Source organism: Phodopus roborovskii, unplaced genomic scaffold (genome assembly GCF_943737965.1).
Source record: "Phodopus roborovskii unplaced genomic scaffold, PHOROB, whole genome shotgun sequence".
Classification (NCBI taxonomy): domain Eukaryota; kingdom Metazoa; phylum Chordata; class Mammalia; order Rodentia; family Cricetidae; genus Phodopus; species Phodopus roborovskii.
Genome location: NW_026126418.1, coordinates 53,979,472 through 53,992,160, shown reverse-complemented (window position 1 = coordinate 53,992,160; position 12,689 = coordinate 53,979,472). Strand labels below are relative to the sequence as shown.

The 12,689-nt window shown below is 35.0% G+C and overlaps 1 protein-coding gene across 2 annotated transcripts in view; it reads left to right on the top strand.

Moving 5' to 3' along the window:
* Positions 1 to 12,689, top strand: part of Epc2 (enhancer of polycomb homolog 2) — a 105,451-nt gene that overhangs the window by 27,836 nt on the left and 64,926 nt on the right. For both annotated transcript variants that reach the window (XM_051184724.1, XM_051184723.1), the window contains exon 2: positions 7,425 to 7,584. In XM_051184724.1, coding sequence (XP_051040681.1) covers positions 7,425 to 7,584 — 160 coding nt within the window. The remainder of the gene's footprint in view (positions 1 to 7,424; positions 7,585 to 12,689) is intronic.

Here is a 12,689-nt window from a genome sequence, read left to right as displayed (position 1 = left end):
AAAGACAGGATCTTGCTGTATAATCCAGGCTGACCTTGGATTTTAGGTCCTTCTATATCTGCCTTTTAAATATTAGGGTTATTGTAGTCATGTTCTAAGTATTTATATCCCAGGTCTTTCTTTGTTGTTATTTTGGCACAGTTTTTGCTGTGTAGCTCAAAGTGGCTTCAAACACCTGATCTTCCTACCTCTACCTCCTGATTATCTATAGGTATCTATCTATAGGTATAGACCACCAGACCCAGTTCTTGGGAATACATTTTTATATGTTAGCTCTGTAGAATGTATTTATACAAACTGAGATGTCATATGATGTTTTGCTTTGTTTAACCAGGGAGTGATCTGGTGTCACTGGATTTATGCAGTTCATCATTGCCCAAAATGTCATCATATGGGATGTAGCTGCATTTAACTAAGTTCTTTCACCTTCTTTCCAGGAATAACAATTCATCAGTGTAGGTAGAGTTGAATGATATTTTCTGGGTTTTAAATTAATAAATAGATTTACTAAATTTTCTTTCAGTTTTGTAGATTCAGCTTTTCCCATTTATGTGTAATGGTGTGCGGTTTTTTTTCTTTTTAAATTGGGGCTTTTGTCATTCAAACTCTTGTTGATAGTATTTCAAAATATCATTGTCTGATCTTTTGTAGGTCAGGTAGGCTCAGTTTTTTATCCCCCTTTTTAGGAATTTGTGTCCTGCCTGTGGTCTTCGGCATCAGTATTTAATTTCTAGAATTTTGTTTCAGTGTCTGGTGCTGATCATCTGCTTCCTTTGTCTCTGTGTTTAAAAGGTGTTTAGTTGTCTACTAGTAACTTCATAGTAGCAAAGTGTAAGTGGCCTGTTGATTGCTTTTACTTTTAATGATGTTGCCTGTGAATTTTTAAAACTGTAACAAATAACCTTTGACTTTATGTACATTTTATTGAGTAAATTCTCTTTACATTCGTTGAGTAAATTCTGAAAGCCAACAAACTGGGCTGTGAGTATTGTAAGATTCAACAGAGGGATTTAAATTTCAATCCTGATTTCTACTGAACAGCCAAAGAACCTTAGCCTATACTGTCCCAAAAGAAAAAATAAATAAAAAAGTTGTGGTACTGACTATGTACGACTAAAGGTCATAGATTTTAATTGTTTGCTTTTTGTAGCTTATATGTAATTCCATGGATTACTAGGGTAAATAATATATAATATCTCTATGAAAACAGAAAATATTTAGGTGCAATTATAGTAATAGCTGGTTTTATTTTTTAATTTTACTCATTGTAATTGTGTGTTTGTGGTGTGTGTATGTGCGTGTACACATTACATGGTGTTCCTGTGGAGATCAGAGGATCACTTGAAATCAATTTTCTGTTTCCAACTTTATGTGGGTTCTAGGAATCAAAGTCATGTCCTCAGGTTTGGTGGTAAGTCTCTGTGACTTGCTGAGCCATCTCATCAGCTTTTTTAACTCGTGTTGTGGTAATAAATTTGAAACAAGGCTTCGCATATGTCAGTAGCTAACTCAGGCCTTAATGACCTTGAACTTAAGCCTGCTGATGTGATGGCAGGCCTGTTGGGTAATGCCTGGGTTAGGAGGTGCCTTGGTATGATAATTGGCTGGTGCACTACTGTCTGAGCACAGCCCCGACAGCATGTTTTTGTTTTTGTTTTTTAAGATTACTGTTTATTGAGAGGTGTGCATGTGTGGGTGCACTTACTTGTACAGTCAGCCTGTGGAGGTCAGAGAACAACTTTTGGGAATGGGTTTTCTCCTTTTACTATTGGATCCCAGATAAATTCAGGTCATAAAGCCTGTTGTCAGCCACTTTACCTGCTGAGCCATCTCTAAGGCCCCAGGGATGCCCTTTTAAAAGGAAAGATTGGATAGTGCTACTATTTTAGCTACTTTGAATGACCAAGTAACCCATTAAAAGTATAATGCAGCATATAACAAGAACCTAACATTATCCCTGTTTAGTCTTCTGTCCCCAAAGACAAAGCAAACTTCAGTGACTTTCAGGAAGTATTCTCTTGCTATTTAAAAGCTGAGAGTGTTTATGGTTATTAGCTGAAGCACAGACCTCTAGAAACCTGATTAATGCTGTTCTTATTCCATTCTGCATGGAAGTCTGGTGCCCCAGAAGAGGGCATCAAATTCCTGGAACGAAAGTTCTGGATGGTTGGGAACCACTATGTGGGTGCAAACGCAGATCCTCCAAGAACTCCAAGTGCCATTATTTTGAGTCATCTCTCCAGCTACCCTGCCTTCTTTTTGATACAGGAAATAATAGCTGAGCATTTATTTTTAGAGACAAATTTGGTCTCTAAGTTAAAATAGGAGAGTGTTGTCTTCAATTTTCAATGTCTTGCTACAGTTCTGTCATCTGCCAACTCTGCTAATAAAATAACTTCAGGTCAACTTTAAATGTTTTCATTTAGAACTGTAAATACGTAAGTAAACAGGTGATTTCAAGCAGGAGGCTCTTTGTTCACATAATTATGAATTAACATGAAACCCTTATCTCTTAAAATGTTTTGATAATTTTAATACTTTAAAACTTGATATTAATATTTTCAAATGTTTTATACTTGGAAGAAAGTGAATTTTATTTTTGAAGAATCCAGATTTTAAAACATGCTGCCATTCAACCTAGATTCCTCTTATTACTATACATGACTGTAAACTGTTAGTATTATAAGAACACAGTTTCTCATTTCTACTTTAACAAATGTCCTTATCTTGTGAGGATGAAGTAGTCAAACAACCCTGTAACTAGAGTCATGAAAATTATTTCTAATATGCATGTAATTTATCTAAAAACAAACCTTGTGTCTTGAATCTCAAGATTATTGTGATTGTGGATGGTCTCTAAGAGCTAGAAAACACTGTGTAACTGTAAAGGAGTCATTGCTTGTGGGTCTGACTTTCTGTGAGCAGCAAGGTGAGTTATTCAGCAAGGTTATGGCAAAATACAGCCTTAGATATTAGAAATTACTTACCAAAGCTTTGCTTTTTAATCCCAGAATGCTATTTGTGGTTTTTAAAATATGATTCTCATAATTGTTTGACTCAGATTTCTATCACTAATATGTCCTTTATAGTATAGTATAGTGTAGTGTAGTATAGTATAGTATAGTATAGTAATTAGTTGTTAGTATATGAAAAAATATATGAAAAAATGTAATTGGTGAGCTTGGGATCCTAACCTGTAAAGAAAAGCACATTGAAAATGAGGAAAGAGAGCTAATCCTATCCTCAGCTACCTATCTTTTGTTGCTGGTCTGGGTCTTTATCCATTTTGTTCATGTTGTTTTTACTGCCTGGGTTATTTCTTCTTTTGCTTTGTCAAATCATCTGTCTTCCTAAGAGTCTCCAATTAGATTTTATATTGTTGGGCATCTTTTCCTGTTGTCTGGAAACAGTAGTTTGACTATTGAGAAGATACTTGTGAGGTTCAAACAGAATGATATACCTGAGTTTTTCTACCTCTACCAAATAATCATAATAGCAGAGGCTGTGCTCATTCATACTCAGTATTGAGTGACAAGATAATATCAGTGTCTAACAGGTACACTTAAACTTGTTGAAAGATTGATGATATTTTTAAATTTATTTTGTCATCTGATCATCTTTGAAGCCCCCCCCCTTTTTTTTTTTCGTATGTGTATGCATGTGTGTATTCTCTGTGTGGATATTTGAACATGTATGAAAAGCTTAAAAAACTTAAGGCCATACAATATTTAAATTGATCAATGCTTTCACATAGAATGCAATAGCAGAAGAATGGAGGGCACTAGAGAGTAGTCAGAGCTGTATATTCCAGAACTGGATAAAGAATGAGGGTGATGAGTAAATCTGATAGGAAAGTGGAGAGGTTGAGAAGCTGAAGCTTTTCTTACAAGTGAGGAACAAACTGTTGATAACAGACTGGAGATATGTGTGTAATCAAGATTTGAAAGTGGAAGTTGTTTCTTTTCAGGAGAGGGCCAGGGTTGTAAGAGGCCAAGGTAGGTAGAAGGATGCAGAGGAAATAGTAGGAATTGTGATTCTGGGGGAAGGATGCTTAGGGACAGGCATGCTGATGGAATGGGAGATTGGACTAGTGTTTATGAAGCTCAGAAAATGAGACAGTAGTAGGTGGTAGTTAATCTGCCTTCCTTTATTTCAGTATGATGTAGAAGTTCTGTGAACATGGTAGCAGTTAAACAAACGCTTGTAAAGGCTGAAAGGCTTATAATAGAAAGGTGTATGAATTTGAGAAATGATCAAAAAAACTTTAAAGAAAAGAGAACTTAGAAGGCCGAGAATGATTCGTAGATGAGTTTGTTTCTCAGTATAGGGGAAAGGGGATGTATATGGTTAGATTTCACTACAGATGTGCTGTTTTAAACATGATTTCTACAAACATTGTTATTTGGAAGTAGGATGTTTGTTCGTTGTGGAAGATACTGTGGGTAAGAATAGCAATTTATGTTAGTATTTGAGAATCTCCAAATCTCTTGAAGGCTATGGTTTATTTTCATTATAAGCAATAAAACCTTATCAGAATATTTATGATATTGGAATTCTTTAAAAGTTTTTGGCTATGATTGATAAACATATACATATGTTACTAAAATGTTTTAACACTTTTTTCTTCATTCAGTGTTTTCTGATATTTTTTTAAAAAGTATAATTATTTTAATATATACTTTTTAGCTATGAAAGGGTTTTTTGTTTTGTTGTTGTTGTCTTTGCAACAAAGCTATTGGGCTATTTGGCATTGAATTAAAAAACAAATGACACTGAGTGGTGGTGCTGGGTGGTGGTGGCCGCATACACCTTAATACTAGCACTTGGGAGGCTGAGACAGGTGGATGTCTGAGTTCGAGTGCTTAGTGTGGTGTACAAAGTGAGTTCTAGGACAGCCAGGGTTACAGAGAGAAATCCTGTCATGGGGGGAGGGGGAGAGAGAGAGAGAAAGAGAGAAAGCTACCCACATGGTGGCTCACGGTCACTTATAATTCCAATTCCAGAGGTTTCTGTGAGCCACATTGTGGGTTCTGGGAACTAAACTATAGTTCATACTCTTAACTGCTAAGGCATCTCTCCAGCCAACTCTACGTAAATTATCTTGATTTGCTTGCTATAGAGTGATATTTCATTAAGCATGAGTTTTTGGATGGCACTTGCTTTGTGGTCTTTTAGTTTTACAGATCCCTCTATTTGCCTCCTATAGTCAGGGTACCATCACTAACTAACTGTACCATAATTTTGACAATGAACAAAGAAAATTGCTTTAGCATACTTTACTGCTTTGTAGTAATCTCTTGTTTTAGTTGTGTCATGTTGATCATCAGTACCTTGCATAAAAGTGGTAGTAGTTCAAGCTGTATTTGTACCATAAGTGTTATTATCATCACCAAAGTAGTCAATGTAAGAATAGCAGCTGTATGCTTCTGTTCCTCTTGGTTTTGGGCTAGTAAGACAGACTGACTTTAGAAATGCCTTCTTTTTTTCAGGGCATATTATATCTACCACACTTTTGAAGCACTGTTTGATAAGTCCACTATCAGAGTAAATGACATTAATTTTTTTCTTTTAGTAGGTTACTAAACATAACTTTTTTATGGTATAACAATCTGAGTTATTTTTTTCAGTTTTAACATTTTGTCCTTATGACATAGTCTTTGATACTCACTAAATTTGGCAACATTCTTTTGCATGTAATGTCTCTTTAAATCATAATTTTCAAAAACTTGTATAGATTCCCAAAAGTGCAGTGCCTTCCTATGTGCTTTGGCATATTAGTCATAAGCCACTTTTTGATGAATAATCTTTTTCATTTATATGTTTCCTTTTGGACACTTCTCCTTTCTCTTCAGCTGTTGTAGAAACCATGCTAGAACTTAAAAGGCTAAGGGACTATATTTGCTTTTATTATGAAGATTGACAGAAAAGCAAAAAGCAAGATTTGAGCCCTTCCACACCTCAGCTGCCAATGTAGCTCAAATAGGTTGCCAACTCACAAAGTGTAGCAGGCGATGTTTCAGGTACTTACCTGCTTTTGGAGTGACATTAAATACCTACCTTTTGTAATACTAGGCTACAATATTATTGATAATTACTCCATTTCACTTACCAAGCCACCATGAGTACATGTAATGTCTGATGATATAAATTGAATTATGCTTAGAATGTGACACTAAAAAGGTTTACACCACTCAAACTGTACAAATAGTGAGAATATAACATTTATTTTGCATGTGTTTAATTTACAAAGTTCATGGTTGAGAACTACTTAATTGAAAAATTATCAAAATCTCATAATGTTTTAAGTAAGAATATGATTTTGCATTGGGTCACATTCATAGTTATCTTGCCCATTAAGGGGCTTTGGTTGTGTCTGTGCCTGGCGCTGGAGACCCCTATACCAAAGGTTTGAATGGAGCTAATATCTAATTTCTTAGCTTCTGTAGGACTTCAAAAATTCAAATGTTATAAAATGATAGTATTAAGATTTTGACTTTACAAACATATAGCCAAATTCATATTTTTTGTCACTTAGAATTATGTGACCATGAATGACAAGTTATTAAGCATATTTATACTTCATTTTTGTATGTGTGTGTGGACAGTACATTTTTGTATTCTATGAAATATTCGGAATCTAGTAGGTGTAATTTATTAAATGCAGTTAAGAGTTTTTTTGTGTTGTTACTCTTTTGTATAATTTGTAGATATAAATATTTACAGAAGGAGCAGAAATTGAGGGATTTTAACCTTTACACTGATATGATGGCGATCTTTGTGGGAGTGGCATGATCTTATTTACCTTCCAAAAGGTAAAGCTGCTATGAGGGGGATAAGCATAGTAGGATATTTCAGAGGTTATTGATGAGAAGTGATTAGAATTAGAACTTAATGTATATTTTATAGGAAGTTTTAGTTTAATTTTATTAAATATTTTCTGCCATGGTTATAATACTATTTGTTGGACATAATTTCATCTGCATTTTAAAACTATTCAGAATGTTGTACATTCAGAATGTATTCAGACTAAGTTTCAAGTGTAGAAGATATTTAAATTTTAATACAAACTTAATTTCTATGACTTGAATATTTTTTTTTCTTGATCTGGTAGTAGTACCTAAATTTATTTCACAAACAAGGAATAGACTTGTAAAGAAAATCTTAAAATTCTAGACATATAAACATATATATATGGGATTGTCTTTTTAAAACTATTGTTGTGATACTGATAATAAGCCACAGTTGTTAAGGAAGAATGATGGTAATGCTTTCTTGGATATGCAGAACCCCCCTCCAATGATTTATCAAAGGGAGACATTCATAATTGATTTTTTGTAGTTATTAATGAAGTAACTTTTAAGTAGAATGATGTATTGAGTTAATATTACTAATCCAACTTATGTTGCCTGCTTTTTATTTTCCAGGAACATCACTTACAACGAGCTATTTCAGCGCAGCAAGTATTTAGAGAAAAAAAAGAGAGCATGGTCATTCCAGTTCCTGAGGCAGAGAGCAATGTCAACTATTACAATCGCTTGTACAAAGGGGAGTTTAAACAGCCCAAACAGTTCATTCACATTCAGCGTAAGTTTGCTAATTGTTTTTTTGCTTGTAATTTTAAATTATCAGCCACTGGAAATCTTTTATATTGTCTAAGGTTTAAAGCTTTCAATTCTATACTCTGATTAGTAGAATGCTAAACATTAGAGATTTAAATCTGTTATATTTTCATTTGAGCTTGAAGAACACTTTGAATTTTAATAATATAAAGTTAAAAAGATGGTGGGCTACAATATTCAATAAGATTTATTTTTAAAAGTCCTGTGTCTATAATGCTCAGTAGTAGGGCTGTATCTTTAAAAACTTTCAAAATGACATCTTTCATTTAAATTTTATAAACTCTTAATTATAGTACTTAAATTTTCTACTCTTGTTTTTCTTCCAGTTAGTACATAAATGGTCATCACCCATAACCTTAATATTATTTTGATGGTCTCCTAATTGTAACATTTACTACCCTCTGTTTAACATCGTTAAACACTATTCTGTCTGCTCTACAAAGTCTGCCTTGCTCCAGAGTGGTCTTCCAAACTTCTCAGTCTGATCCAATCACGTTCTTGATTAAAATCCTGTTGTTCCTTATTGTGAATATTATGTACACACGTCAGTGCTTTCACATCTATCTTGTCAGAATTGTCAGTGTGTTTTACATGCGGGGATACTTGTTAAGACAGATTTCAGGGCTCTACTGAGAATTCCTGCTGAAATACTTAACCTCTCTGACTATTCTTAGGTATGCGGACTAGAGATAAATATTTTAATAGTACCAGGAATTTAGATATGAGGCTTTGTTGATGCCTGGTAGGTACTGAACATTTGGACTACGTCCTCCCAATGATGCACATTTTAATAAAGTTCCCTAGGTAAACCTGAAATGTCATGGTACTGAAGATTAATTATTTTTTCATTGGCCCTAAGATGTCCATCTGTGGTTTTTCACCTTTGAAATGAGTTTTTGTCTTCAATTGCCCCTCCGAAGAGAACCATTGTGTATGTCTGAGAGACAGTGGGGGTACTTTCAACTTAAGGCCACTTGAAAACAGTTGCTTGTTGGTTTCAGTCTCTTGCGTTTGGTCTATACTGTTAGCTTTATTTAATTCAGACTGCACACCAACTCAAAGTTCAGTTCTCAAAAGATTCCTGCCCCCATCCTTCCACCTTATATATTGAGAAATACCAAGGTTTTTTTAGTCACTCCTCTGCGTGTTTGGCTTATTTATTTGTCTTATACTTAAAGTATAACTATTAAACATTTTAATAGTAGACTCCGTTTTAATGCTAGGACTCAATCATAAAGATTTAGAATCCCTGTTGTAATGCTATGTATTAAAATTAATGGCAGTATAGACAGAATTCAATAATAGAATGAATATATAACTTTCTTTGTGACATGGGTCATGCCTTAATCTTTAGTGTTATCTCCTATTGCTCTGTCTCAGGGAGTACTGGAAATTACCTACATTTCTCATACTTATATTTTCTTGCATATGCATATCCCAAAGTTCTTTTCCATTCACCTCATTTAAAATTCCCTTAGGAAGTTTACCCTAACTTTTCTCATGCTTTTTCTCCTCTTTGTTTATCTTGTGCTTATATGTGCCTTTTCAGAAAATGTACTATATGCAGTAACCATTGGGGATCATTGTTTCTGTCTTTTGTACTGTGACCCTAATAAACAGATAATTCTTTTTCTCTTGTTTATATGCATGTTGACTCTTTGTTGTCAAATTATACTAAAAATTAAGCTCTGTAGGAAAGAATCCTCATCCAGAGACCCTTTTAATTTTGTTTTCTTTCTGTGCTCAGGATGAGACAGACCTAGGCAAATACCATACTATGGAGCTACATGCAGCCTTTTTTCTGAAGCATTCAGGGAAATATATTTACAAACATTATTTATGTGACTTGCTTTCTATGACTTGCTTTTTGACTTTGAATCCTTTCAGTTTATTGAATTTGACTTTACCTTTATATCAGTGAGGAAGGAGATACATTTTCAGAGTGTCCTGTCATTTTAAATTTGTCAAATTGATATTCCACAATTTGTTCATCTTATAGGCCAATGGTATTAAGGTTAGGTGTACTACATCTCAACTTTATGGTTAGAATATTTTTTTTAATTAAATTTTTAAAAGAAAGCCTTAACTTTTAAATATAACTTCTTGCAAACCCAGGGAATACAAAGAATTTTAGAAAATGTCCTTATTTTTTTCCCCTTCTTATTAAAAGATTTGTAAGTATCCATTTACCTAAGGGCAAAAAATCACCTTGGCTGTCATTGGCTAAAATCTCCTTCTGTGGCTGTGGGTTTGCTTGCCTGGAGGAAAAGTAAGGGCTATTTGGGATAGAACTCCTATAATTGTGGCCATTTCAGAATCTATCAACTCTGTTGCCTATAGGATAGAATTTTTAGCATATTTGTCTAATGAAAAGCCTTCCTTTCTGCCTCTTCAGCCATGTTTGGCTCTGCATTTTTCTACTATAATGCCAACTTTATTGAACTGAATTAAAATTTAGTGTCTTTTTCTTCCTCTTCATTCTAAGCTCATTAGGAGGAGCCCATTACATTCACTTTAGCTTTTCTTTTATGCATGCAATCTGAAACTGCAATTGCAGTGAACTCTGGTTTTCTAATTTCTCTGACCTTTCATGTTTTAAGCTATAGGGTACTGAACTCTTTAAAAGTTGCTTTATATATAAAATGCCTTATTTGCTTGCACCTTCTTAGTCCATCTGCACTTATTTTTAAGATAAGTGTTGTCCCTGGACTTGCTTTTAGGAGTGTTTCCTGACTCCTCTCAACAAAATTCTTAGTGCTGTTTGATTTGCTTCAAAGTCCCCTTCAGCTGCGATGGTTTGCCTGCTGTTGTCTCTCTGATTTTTAAAATCTGAATCTCGTGTATACTACCTAACATGATTATGATAACAATGAAATGTTTGAGTTGATGATTAATGATAAATGCATACATGCCATGATTGTTCTTAGACAGTAATCTTGTAGGACATAAAAATTATATACTGGGTTAAATATAAAACTAAAATTATTAACACATACAGTGAAATTAGAAGACTTATTCTGTGGCATCCAAGTTAGAAATTAAAAAGTGAGTTCCCTTACTCATTAGCAGTGTTATTTTAGGGTAGAAGAATTGAGAGTAGATCAAGTTTGATGGCATATACATATAATCCCACCATATGGGAGATTGTGAGTTCAAGGACAGTCTGAGCTACATAGTAAGATCCTGTCCTATAAAACCAAAAGCCTGAAATACAGTTTAGAACAGTTGTCTAGGATGTTCAAACCCCTGGGCTTGACTCCCAGCACAAACTTCCTACTCACCCCCCACCCCTAATGCTGAGAATGGAATGAATCTGGGTGTGCGATAAACATCTTGTTTGTTCCTGTCCTTTTCAGTGTGTTTTCTATAGTCACCACACTGGTATTCTGAGAAATTACTTATAACACACGAAGGTCTTCCTTTTGGACTTAAATAAGTTCATTACATTCGGGGCCTTTAAGGACAGTGTCAGTTACTTTCAGTCAGTTATTTAATTTCCCATATCCCCTTTTATTGAATGGGGAAATAATTTACAATTTTTGTCAAGTATCAGAATTTTAGAACATGAATAAATTGGAAATGGTAGGATGCCTTGCTTAGCCTTGATGCAGGGGGAGGAGATTGTTTCTGCCTCACTTGATATTCCATGCTTTGTTGACTCCCATGGGAGGCCTTATCCTTTCTAAGAAGTGGATTGGGGGAGGGTAGAAAGGAGGTGGGGGAGGAACAGGAAGAGAGGAGGGAAGGGAAAACTGGTTGGCATGTAAAATAAATTTTAAAACATTAAAAAAATGGTTCATTAATGTTATTTGCATCTGCTTTTACAGTCAGTTAAATTGTTCTTGGTAGCAAGTCTCTAGGAAGGTTCATCTCCTCTTTCACTGTGTTATACCTGTGAACATATATCTATAGATCACCTCCCCTGCTAGACTAGAAGAGAGTTCAGGAGAAAGAGTTGGTGAAGTAGCTCCATGTTACCTATTAGGTTAGAAACACACTCAAAGAGAATTGAATTGTTCTCACTTGCTGCTATGATACTGAAGCCAGAGAAGGTAGATATGTGTGGACTCTGCTTTCACTTCACTATACTTGGTGTAGACTCCTTGGTAAGTCGATCATTTTCAGTCTACATTGAAACAAACTCAGAGGTCCACCTGGCACTTTCTCCTGTGTGTATTAAGTACATGTGCTATCACCGCCCAAGTGTGGCATGTGTTTTATGGCTATTAAAATATATAATACACAAAAAAATGTGATTGGCTGTAGAGAACATATTATCTATTGATAAAAAGACATGCCTTTTTTTAGTCTGGGTGAACTAATGAGTGGCAGTACATTTTGCATAGAAAAGGGCAATGTGCCAGACACGTCAGGGCCGGGGGTGTTGGTGTTGACATACAAGCACTTAGAACCCTCCAACAGAATATACTGTGGAAAGGTAGAGCATGCCTATTGTGCCAGTAGGAGTTACATTCAACACATTCACTTAGCAACTAGCTTCTTTCCTGAAGATGCTGTCTTGATGCCATGCTACCTTGGGAGTTGTTATCATCCAACATCTTGGCTCCCTTTCTTATACAAAAGCTAAGGGAACTTTGCTTTCCTGCCTTACATTTCTGTGGCTACCCACCTATAAAAAATGTTCTCTGCCCTAAAATCTTCTGAAAATGCTTATTTCTTAGGATTTTAATAAGCAACTAAACTTTTCTTCTTATATAGTGAAATAGCTAATATTAACTGGACTTTGTCTACTCAGTTTGGTGTTATAAATTTTAATTATGCTAGGCCAGTTGTTTCTCATAATGTTCCCAGAGTTTTAGGGTATTAGTCTGGACACTCTCAGCCACAATAAGCCATCCTCAGTATGTCAAAGGAACAAGTAATTGTGTGAAAAGTATAGAAGAGACTTGTTGAGTGTAGCCACAATGGGAAGACAAACAGAGAAGGAAGTCCCACTAGGCTATAGATCTATAGGGCAGGTTTTAGAACACAGGGCATGAAAATTAGGTTTAAACCAAGGGCAAAAGCTTTGCATAATTAAGGTGTACTGATTAGGATGCTGTTTTGCCC